This window comes from Teleopsis dalmanni, chromosome 2 (assembly GCF_002237135.1).
Source record: "Teleopsis dalmanni isolate 2A chromosome 2, ASM223713v2, whole genome shotgun sequence".
In the NCBI taxonomy this organism is placed as follows: Eukaryota; Metazoa; Arthropoda; class Insecta; order Diptera; family Diopsidae; genus Teleopsis; species Teleopsis dalmanni.
The window spans coordinates 52,662,940-52,675,321 of NC_051847.1; the positions used below are offsets into that span (position 1 = coordinate 52,662,940).

Here is a 12,382-nt window from a genome sequence, read left to right on the forward strand (position 1 = left end):
TATAACGTATTAAGACAAGCTTTCTGATAAAAGCTCGTTTTGTTGCTTTATCAGTTGACAATAAAAAACAACCTCACATAGAAATTTTTTCTATCTCGTCGTTATATAGCATTCCAAATGAGTAAATCTCTCTTCTGTAATAGATATAGGCAATCGATTTTTTGCAAGATTTTAAGTACATTCATTAACAACAAATTATTTCTAATTTGAAATCACTAAGATTGTGAGTATTTTTGTCTACACTTCGAATTAAGTTAATATTCCGAAAATACGAAATATACATTAACGTTAATATTGCTTTGAAGTTTTTATATAAATATATTTGTATGGATGCATGTGTAGCATTTTCTTCTTTAATATTAAATGGCATAACCTGATAATGAAAAGGGTCCAATTATGATTCAGATTTCCAACTGTGAAAGTAGAGCAACCAATTAGTGGAATTGTGTACATGGGCAATATAATAATAATCGGGTACAATGGTCACCATAAATAATTTAACAGCGGACACTTGAAAAAGATATTTAATTAATAATAATAATTAAAATTTTTTGTAATTTTTTTTTAATTTGTATATGTTTTGAGCTTTTCGATATTAAACATAAATTAAAAACAAGTAATAAAGTTATTTAAATATTATTTAATACTTTATATGATATTATTTTAATTTTTATTTACATATATAAAAACAAACGTGTGCATATTTAATTATTTTAAAGTGACAAAATACAATTTTTTTTTTTTTATTTTTCTTTAAAAATTGTTGAAAAGTATAAGTAGTATTTGTCCAAAATTTAACAGCATCTATTTGCTAAGATTTAGATACAAAAGATACACTTAGCTGTTATAATAATTATCAAAATGTGAAGTAAATATTTTATTTGGATAAGAATTCCATAAACTTTGATAAGCAATAGAAAAAGAGCTATAAAAGATAGTTAAGTACATTATAATTATTTTTTAAAAAGGTACATACAAGATAGTAATAGACGTGAAAGATACTAATATTAAATAAGCATGTAACATAAACTGAGAGTTTTTTATAGTTAAACGAAACCATAAAGGTCAAGAAAAAATTGCATATTGATAAAATTACAACAAAAATATTGTAGGAGCACGACTTCATATTATTGTTAACAACCAGGTAAATGATTTACTTCTGTGCACTTGTTAACATATTAAGACATTGACACTATATAACAAGAGAGATCCCCCTTTTCAGTACCGGCGAATTTTTGAACAATGGCGCTAAGCTGTTCGCTATCATCATTTACCATGGAATATATAAAATGCTTTGGCTCAGATTTATGTATTTGATTTACATATAAAATAATCTGAGTAATTTCAATTAAGCTATCTGAGATTTTAATGAATTGTCAGTAACATTAAAATTAGTCGGCAAATAAAATTGAAAGCGTAAAGTAGTTCAGAACGGAATTTAAAAAAGTCAACAAATCAGAAATTAAAAGCGCACCGAACACTGCGAGGATTTTCAATTTAATTACAGTGAACAATAATTAATATTGATTGTGAGTTTGAAGTGAATTTCATATAATTTGAAACTAATTAAAAATAAATATTTTATAAACCAATAAAAAATTATAAATATATTTATTTGAATAAAGGATAATTGTTTCTATCCTTCAATGAAATAGTCTTCCTGTAAAAATTTTGTTTTTAACTAATAAATTAAAATTATGTTTACTTTTATAAATAAAGTGATTAAAAAATGAATATACATTTAATATTACATATACATAATTAATTAATTATTTAATTTTTTATATAATATCTCAATACTCCTGCAAAAATAATATTTATAACCCATAAATCATAATTATAAATAAAAAATAATAAAGTTAAAAAATAAATTAATATGTATTTAATGTTGGTTTTTGAATATATGTACATATATATATATTTAATTAATTTTTTTTTGTTTTTTCTCTGCACTTCTGCAAAAATTATAATTAAAAAATAATAAAAATGAATAAAAAATGAATACATAGTTAAAGTTAGTTTACATATAGTTACATATAATTAATTAATTAATCTATTAATTAATTCTTTATGTGATTTCTTAGTACTCCTGCTAAACTATATTTATAATTAATAAATTAAAATTATAAAAAAAACTAATAAAATTAATTAAAACATTAATGTATATTTAATGTTAATTTATGAATGCATGTACATTAATTAATTAGTCTAGTTTGTGCTGTCTCAGCATTCTTTCAAAAATTATATTTTCAGTTAATTAAAATAATTTTTTAATTTTTTTAATAAAAATTAAATATACTAAATATTTAACACAGTTTAAAAAGTGTAATTTTTTATTTTATTTTAAAAAACATTTTCATATAGTTACGTGTTAAATAAACGACCTAAGCCCGGTAAAAAATATAAAAACTAAATATTTTCAGTTAAGAAATTATAACAAATAAAAAATAATAAAAGTAAATATTTAATAAATATTTAATGTTGGAACACATGAAATATTTATGTACATATTTAATTTGAATATATGTCATATATTATCATGTATTATTTAAATATGTATAATACATAATTTATATTAATGTAAAATCTATTTGTCGTGAATTGATTTTTAGATTTGATAAAAATAAATATGATAAACATAAAACATAATAAAAATAAACATATTTATTAAAAATTTTTATTTTTATTATTTTATAATTATAATAAATGAAATATATAACAATATTTCGAGCTAAATAAATTTAAAGTAAGTTGCTTTTATTTACTTTTAAGTCGAAACATAGATAAATAAATAAATAAAAAAATTATTTATAAAAAAATAATTATGAAATGAAAAATAATATAAAATTTTATTTTTATTACATATATTTTAATTAAATATTAAAATATTAATATAAGATAATTAATGTTAATATATATAGGATTCAAGTGGAAATAAGTATAACAAACATTGAGCCTCATTTCTTCTATATGTAGAGAAAAATCGTAAAATATGTAATAGAAGAGTTTTTAATACGAAATTTAGATGAATTTTGAGTAAAATTTTTAACAAGAGTTAATTAAATATATTGAAAGTTAGAATGCCATTTAAGTTAAATATAGTATTTGCTAGGAAATAATAATTTTTATATTGTAATATGAAATTATGTTAGAAGTGTAAGATTCCAGTTTTTGTTATCAAATAAAATTTATCATGTAAGAAAAGAAACCTTATCAAAGTACATCTACAAGTTTAGTTTTGAGAGTATAATTTCTACTTTAAAAAATGCCCGATACCTAAATTTTTCAGTCAAGAAATTTCTTTAAAGTCAGGAGTTAACAGAATTACAAATGTATATGGTGAAAATTTAGTCCGGAAGTAGCCCTAAGACAAAATATCATAATTTTTCTGGAAACGGCTGTATATGGTCCAAGTTAAACGTAAAATTAAAATTCGTATTATTTTTATGTTTAGAGCATTAAACTTTTTTCCTATTACATACTGAGCTAAATTTCGTAATACCACTGAGATAATGACACCAAATATTGTTGATATCAAAAAATATGCGAAATTAAAGATAACACAGATAAATGTTCTGCGTGTAGTATATATCCAAGGAAACAACTAAAATATGTTCTTCTTTTGAGTAGTGGATATCGTGTAGCTACCATATCAGAAAAAGAAAAACACAAATGTTTCATTTTGTCATTTAATAAAAGTGGTATATCATTTTTGAAGCAGATGCAGATCTGAGGTCAATTATTGCTTAGTCTGATGAAGTGATGAACAATAATCCAGTCAAGGCGTAAAGAGGTGTTTTAAAAATACCTCGAGTTAAGAAAGAGTAATCTACATTCTACATTCATTAACATCTACATTCATCTATCTACATTCATTAACACACTCTAAAATACGCCTCATATACGATTGTGTTCTAGTAGGACATCATTACTTACAATCGGGATTACTTTAGTAAATAGTTAATGATTGAGTATTTTACTTGTCATTTTCGGGCTTAACATATCTTAATAATTTAATTTTAATATATTTTTTCCAATTAACAAATAAATGTTGGAATTTGTTGATTAGTATAATCTATTTTATGTTAACTAGTATCATCCAGATTTATATTAATTTATTTTCTCTTTCACAGTTTGCAATAAATTTATTACCTTTAAAATATGTACACATATCTATATATATATATATATATATGTATATATATATATATATGTAATTTGTTTTTTCAAAACAATAATTGATGCGTTACCGACAAAGTTGATATAAATATTGCGACTGATCTATGGTATAATTTTAGCTTTTAGAGTAATGCACTTATGGCAATATTCGCGGTAGATTGCGTGAAGACGAGACATTCTTTAATAAATCTAAACACAAGGCCATTAACATATGGATAGATGTATTGTATATCAATGAACGTGCCAATATATATGCTTTACTATATTTATATATTTATTTGTAGATATTACTATGGCAAAGTACGTTTACGATTTTAAAACATTGAACTCTCAGAAGATTTAAAATTTTATTATCAATTTTAAAAACATTTATAATTAACAGAAACATGATAAGGCTAAAGATCATCATATATAATTATATTATTTAATTTAAATTAATTAGTAAATTATTTACAGTTATTGATATGTGTAAAAAACGCAATTATGTTTATGAAATAATGAATAAAAACCTATTTAAAAAATAAGATATAAAAATTAAACTAAGAGTGGATAACAAAGTTCTAAACAGTAAAAAGTGGATAGTTACTCAAACAATAAAAACTCTATACTCCACAAAATTACACTTTTATTACTGGCTATACATAATTGGATTTCAATTGCAAAACTCATGAAAGAATAACAAAATATTTGAATATATTAAGAACTTTATTATTTTATCCCATTTATGTATTAATTTTATCATTTTACCGTTCTTAAACTTCTAAATAAAATCAATTTTTTAATGTAAGCTTTTCTATTTACGCTGAGAGATAAGTAGTCTTTTTAGGATTTTATAGTTACTAAAAAATGTTCAAAAGACGAAACCAATATCACATTCAATGCTATTATATTTTAACTATATATTTTGGTCCAACAAACTAATGATAAGAGACGTGAGTCTTTAACTATTAGAGACTTAGATCGTCCTTCGCCAGTAATTAGCATTAGTAGATGCTATATCATTTGGTGTTTAATAGAAAAAAGGAATATATCACATGTTGGTTTTCATATCTTCTTTACCAAATGACATAAAAATTCTAACAAAATTATCAGGTCAATTTAACTTGTATATGGTTAAAGCATATTTTTCTGAGTGTATAACGATAGTATATACTACCGTATCGTTGTACAAAACGGCATTACTAAAAAAATCACTGAATTATAAAATATTTAACTAAAACACGATTATTGGTTATAAATTATACTACGGTCAGGAGTCGTAATAAATACGTAAAATTTCTATTAACAGTATCCTCGAGAATCATTAATTTTCATCATTCTCAAAAAATTAAATTTAAGGTGGCACTCTTCAACTCTTGGTTGAATTGAATTCTCGACAACAAGAAATTTGATATTGCGTAGTAAAATTAATAGACGTTTGGCCAGCAATTTTTATACTACTTATAGAATTATGTATCTTTGCATTCTTTCGCAGTCTACAAAATTTTAATTCAATATGTTTTTAAAAAGCATTTATTTGATTCATTAACTAATGAATAACTGACTTTGTAAAAATAATAATTCCGGTTTGTTTATCTTTGAAACACTGCTTAACAGCTCTTCTGTTCGTAAGGTAGATCTAGTTCGTACTGACTCTGATAAACTTTCATTTAGCTTCGAGTACATGCCAGATTTCTTTAATTGCACTTTATTACTTAATTATATAGCTGCTTTATTATCGTCATGTGATGTCTTCTTTCGACTATAAGACAATTCAGATAAAAATTATATACTTGTATAAGGTATAGTATATCAGTTATAAATTATAATTACAAAATCAGTTTAAATCACTGACATGAACTAAGTTATTTTATTTATTTAATTGCATCTGCATAATATTAATTTCTAACACAATATATGATATATGACATAGCATCTAAACTGAAAATGGTTTTTCTTCTGTTTAGGAATGTTTCCATAAATACCTACTTTGCTATTTAAAAAGTAGTAAAGTACATATATAATATATATGTTCTCAATAAATAATATGTAAATTATATTTAGGAAAAGTGAAAGAAGATTCTGTATAGTTTTATTAAAAATCTAATCTTGAATTTAACATTATCATAGCATCACCCTCTTATTTAAGTAATTTATTCACTATTGGAAATGACCCAGAGTTAATAAACGATTTCTTTGTGTTTATCAGCCTATGCTTAATAACAGTTTATGAAGTATTGTATATATAATATAAAAATGTATATTTAAACATATATAGAAATTCTTTTTATTATAAAATATTATCTGTAAGGTATTTATTTTATTTTAAAATTGAGAAATTATTCCTAATTTCTCTCTGTCATAGATAACTCGTGATTTAAGCATATTCAATAACACATTCTTTATACATAATTATAGAATATTTTTATTATTTTTTAATTTTAAATTAAAATGAAAATAAAAAAAATATTAATGAGCTGAATTTAATTGAACTAACAAAATTACTTAAATAGTTTATGTTAAATAATAAGGTATTACAATCATTTCTTTAACAATAAAAATGTGTAAATTTTTCTGTAATTATATAGTAGACCTATACTGTGTTACCATGCTAGATTGGAAAATGACGCGGTATTCAGACTATCCACAAAGGTTGTTTTCGAAATTATACATCTGAGAATTTTGCAATGCCGTAAAGTCACCAAATTGTAGTAATTCACTGAAGTTTTCAGAGGTATGCATATAGAGACTGCTATTAGTTTCTTTGTCTGTCCGTCGAATTAAATCTTCTAATCTATATTCTGTATAAAAAGTATTAACTATATTGTAAAAAAAAAAACAGTATTTTCTCTTTCTTGACACAATCCCACTTTCGCCACTGGACTAATGTTAAAACATTAAGGATTTTGAGTTTCGAGTTTTTTTAAGAGAGAATGTGCTTTCACTCTGTACATGGATTAAATAATAGCTTCTCGCATGTTTTTTTACAAATATATATAAGTAAATAAGATATATAATATAATCTTATAGAAATAAGGTAATAAAGTAGTATATAAATTGTATTAATTTTTGAATAGTAAGAAAACGCATCAATTTCGAATGCAAAAGAATACGTGTTTGTGCGAAAAGAAAATCTTACTTACATACGTACTGTTGTCCTCCTTTCTTCATGGAGCATAGAGCTTCTACCATAGATCTATATCTAACTCTATTGCGTGCTTCGCGGCATTTTTTATTCTAGTTTTAGTTTACATTATGGAGTTCTCTATCTATACTTCTGCGCCGTGTTTGCGCTAGGCCTTCTAGAGCCGTAGGGGTTCCATCTAAGTGCTGTTCTTGCAATATGATTCCATTGTACCCATTTGCGTCCACCAATCATTTCTTATTCTTTCAGTCCATCTTATACCAAGTATTCTGCGTAAGCACTTGTTTATGGAGGACTGTATTTTTGATTAAATGCGGTTGGAATCTTTCTATGTTTCACTGCCATAGAAGAGCACAGATTTTATATTTAATTCGAAGATGTGGTGTTTTGTTTAACTGTGTGAATAAATTTATGAATAGCAAGTAAAATTTTGAATTTCATATAGACTTATTGTTTAAGTGTAACGACAACTGATTAAATTTAAAACAAATGAAGTGAACGCTCACAGTTAGCCAAAAAAAAAAAACAAATGGCTAATGGACTTATGTCTTATGTCTTATGATAGACGTATGTATGATGGACTTGTTGAAATTTGCAAATATATACTTAGTGCATATAGAGTCCTATGATAACTTATAGACAATAATAATACGTTCGTTTTAAAAAACGATAAAGTTAAAAAATATATTTTAAATATAAATTATTGTAACATTTATAATATCTTAAATTTAATATATTTAAGAAACCACATTATACAAATAGTAGAACCCTTAAGTTATAAGCACTTTCAAATGCCCTTTGTAAATTTTATTGCACCACAATTGTACAATTTCTTATTGCAATCATATTAAATCTTAACAAATTTTTCTTTTTTTGCTAGGCGATAAAATTCTTACATTGTATTAAAAGTAAACTAATTTACTGCTTTCAGAGACACTACGCAGATGACGTTATTCAGTTGTTACCGAAGAAAGTTGATAATTGTGTAAAAAATAAAATGAGTTCGGAGTACGATAAATTGGCGCAGAAACAAATCAACATTTTGGTTCCGGAAAGAGACTTAAAAACGGATATAATTTTTACAAAGGAAAAAGATGTGGTATTGTGTACACACTGTATAAAAACTCTCTGTTCAGATAAAAATTTCTATTTACTCATACTCAGGAATCAGTTACATATACCACAATATCGAATAGTACCGCTCAGGAAAAGTGGGGTAAAGAAATAGAGTTCTTGTTTTCATGCATTGCGCTATCGGTGGGTTTGGGTAATGTATGGCGTTTTCCATTTATTGCACTTGAAAATGGTGGCGGAGCATTTGTTATACCATATATAATAGTCCTAATGTTGATTGGACGGCCAGTTTACTATTTAGAAGTTATACTTGGGCAGTTTTCAGGCAGAGGTTGCATAAAAGCATTTGATATGGTACCATTAATGAGAGGTATTAATATTATAGTAACATTAATATAATACTACATGTGGAAGAAATATTTGTAGGTGTTGCTTATGGACAAGTGTATTCAACTGCAGTGGCTACCACATATTACGCTTGTGTCATGGCCTTGACTTTAAAATACCTGATATCATCTTTTGATGACATTTTGCCTTGGACTGTGTGTAAACCGGAGTGGGGTAGTGCTTGTGTTGCTACTGCAAATATGACTTCTACTAATGGCACAACAGAAAAACATATATCTTCTGCAGAATTATTTTTTACGTAAGTTTCTATGCTGCAAACTGCTTAAGATAAAACATATATTTTTTTCTAATTTTATTGTTTATTTAAACAAAACAGTAAAACAGTACTACGCGAGAAAGATAATATTAGTGATGGTCTTGGTGAACTCAACTGGGATTTAGTAATATGTTTATTAATTGCTTGGATTTTAATTGGTGTCATTCTAATTAAAGGTTTAAAGACTAAACAAATTGTAATAAAAAAATTTGGAATTAGTAACTATATTTGTATTTCAGGTATTCAAAGCTCTGGCAAGGCCTCATATTTTTTGGCTCTTTTCCCATATGCGGTTATGTTTATTTTATTATGGCGTGCTATTACGCTTCCGGGTGCAATGAATGGTATTATATATTTTTTGAAGCCTCAATGGGAACAACTACTAAGTGCAAAAGTAGGTGGTTTGTAAATATTTATCAAATTTGGATTTATACCTTTAAATATACTTTAAAATTAATAGGTTTGGTATGCTGCAATAACTCAAATGTTCTTCTCATTGGCAATTTGCTTTGGAACCTTAATTATGTATGCTTCTTACAATGACTTTAGAAAAAATGTTCATAGGTATGTATTCGCACATCCAATTTAAAAAATTTAATATAGATCATTTTATTTTTTTTTTCTTTTTTTTGGATACATGTAACTAAATTGTTGTTGATTTGTTACAAAACAATTATTCTATTCCGCATTAAATAAATAAGAACAGAAAGTTTTAAGGAACATCATCTTATAATAGAAATAAAAAATTTGTAAATAAATTTGAAGTTAGAAAGGACAGGTGTTTCAGATCAGAGAGATCTTCTTCTTTTGATCAAGTATCCAATAGTCACCGTTTTGTTACATTTTTCGAGATATCGGGACTTGAAGTTAATTTTTTATATTGGCTAAAAGTAATAAAAATTTCATACGCTACCTGGTGTCAACTAGCAGATATAAATTTTTCATTACACGGTGCTTTTCATGTAATATTCTTTAGCTTTAAAGCCTGATATCTAAACTAAAGATATATTGCCATGTAGCATACTGGACAAAATTGTAAAAAATATATCTTTACTATAATCCATTATAAAAAGGGCGTACCCGACAAATAGCAACCGTACCATAAAAACTTTTATCATTTTATCCTCACTACTTTTGCCAGCTATAAAAATTAAATTCACTTTTTGATATCATTTTCAATACTTAAAATTTGATACCTCCATTATGCGGTGCAAATCTCATCGGTACTCCTTTCGTCAGTTTCAAACAAAAATGCAACAATATATAATTAATACTTAGCGAACACAAAGTATTAATAAGTAGTCAAATTATATAATTTTGTATCTGAATCTAAAGGACCTAAACACTATAACCATATTGGCTTTAAGTGTAAATTTATAAGATATGAGATTATAATGTATTTATATACTTAAAATATTTCCTGTAATATAAACAACAATATTTAGCTGTTCAAAATAATTTTAATTTTGTAGTTATAACACAGCTGTGGAGTTTATAGGTTTCTGCAGTGATTCTATATTAATAATTCGAAAGTACCTCTAACTCTAACTCTGATTAGTCCTATATTAATTATATTTATTATATATCTTAATTATATTAATATAGATTAATTATATATCTATATATATATTTCTCTAATATTATAATTAATTTTTAGGGATGTAATGATAATAACTTCAATCGATTCATTAACATCCATACTGGCTGGATGTATTATTTTTGGTATTCTTGGAAATTTGGCATATGAAACAAATTCGACTGATATAGCTAATGTTGTCAAAGGAGGAACAGGCTTAGCATTCATTTCTTATCCTGAAGCTATAGCGAAATTTAAATACTTACCAAAAGTGTTCGCAGTTCTCTTCTTCCAGATGTTGCTTGTGCTTGGTATAGGTAGTAATATTGGCATGACGTCTTGTGTGATAAAAGTAATAAAAGATCGTTTTGAACACTTGCCACATTGGCTGCTAGCAAGTATGATCTCTACAATAGGATTTCTATGTGGTTTGATTTATGTAACACCTGGTGGACAATTTATACTCAAGATCGTCGATTTTTTTGGTTGTTCTTTTATAGCGTTAGTTTTGGCTATAGCGGAACTTGTAGCAATAAGTTGGATTTATGGTATATCTTAAAGCATATAAAAAACAAAATATAGTTTAATTTGTGTAATAAATTATGTTTCAGGTGTAAAACGCTTATGCCGTGATATAGAGTTTATGTGTAATATTAAAACTGGATTTTATTGGCGAATATGTTGGTCAATTATTACTCCTGGTCTAATGTTTATTGTTTTAATTTATACTCTTATCACATATGAGCCGTTGGAATACAAAGAAATTAAATATCCTGAACATATATATAATATTGCTTGGCTTATATGGGCTATAGGTGTGGGGCAATTGCCATTATGGGCTATTTATGCTGTGTATCGGCAACCTGGTAGCACGTTTAGAGAGGTAATATGACCGAAAAATTATATGTATAAATGTATATTCATATTTAATAAATTTTATTTATTTACTTATTAGAAACTCCAACAAGCTATAAAGCCAACATGTACATGGGGTCCTTCGGACCCAAAAGTATTTGAAGAATATATCTTACAAATGAAAGAGTTTCATAGATGTGGAAAAAATATATTTGAAAAATTTTATGACAATATTTTCGGCTAATTGTTGATCACTTGATTCTATTACTATAGACATGACGTACAAAATATTATATATTTTCATATAACATTGTTAAATTAGTTGTTAGTATATCATTAGTGTTAACAATAATGTTAAAAGTATTTTCACTGTTATTTAAAATTTAGCAATTGTTTTTATAAAAAAGTTCCTTTATTAAATAAAAGTTGTTATAATATTATATTATATTGTTTATTTATTGATAAAAATATTTTTACCCTTGATCTTAAAAAATTATTTGGTAAATTAATTAAATTTGATTATTATTTTTATAATCTGTTTTAATTATTAAATTAAATTGCTCTATTAGAATCCCTAGAAGGTGAATAGTTTAAATAACGAGTATTTGATTTAAAGACCAGTTTAATTGGATTCAACGAGCCTATATGATGATGCAGCTATTAGTATTAAAATTCATAGATTGATGGCTCTCGTAGTTGGTGATAAAATAAATAGTTCTTGTGAATTTCCGTCCTTACATACATTAATTATGTCTTCTTAAGTAAATAAAAAAATTTATTAAACAAGAAAATATATATAATCAAATAAATTTTAAAAATTTAGTTCGGAAATAGCAATTGTCATATGTCTTGCAGTTTTTCATCGTCTTATAAGTTGAATTCAGTTGTGATAAGTGATGTGAATCTATAC

General features: G+C 25.2%; 1 protein-coding gene across 1 annotated transcript; it reads left to right on the plus strand.

Annotated features, from left to right (window-relative positions):
• Positions 1-1,406: 1,406 nt before the first annotated feature.
• Positions 1,407-11,747, plus strand: LOC119685580 (sodium-dependent nutrient amino acid transporter 1-like). The gene is made up of 10 exons (XM_038099900.1): positions 1,407-1,529; positions 8,235-8,402; positions 8,468-8,747; positions 8,804-9,023; positions 9,102-9,217; positions 9,281-9,435; positions 9,502-9,605; positions 10,699-11,165; positions 11,229-11,500; positions 11,573-11,747. Exons 2-10 carry the CDS (start codon positions 8,301-8,303, stop codon positions 11,714-11,716), a joined length of 1,860 nt encoding a protein of 619 aa, XP_037955828.1. The 5' UTR covers positions 1,407-1,529; positions 8,235-8,300; the 3' UTR covers positions 11,717-11,747.
• The last annotated feature ends 635 nt before the right edge of the window (positions 11,748-12,382 follow it).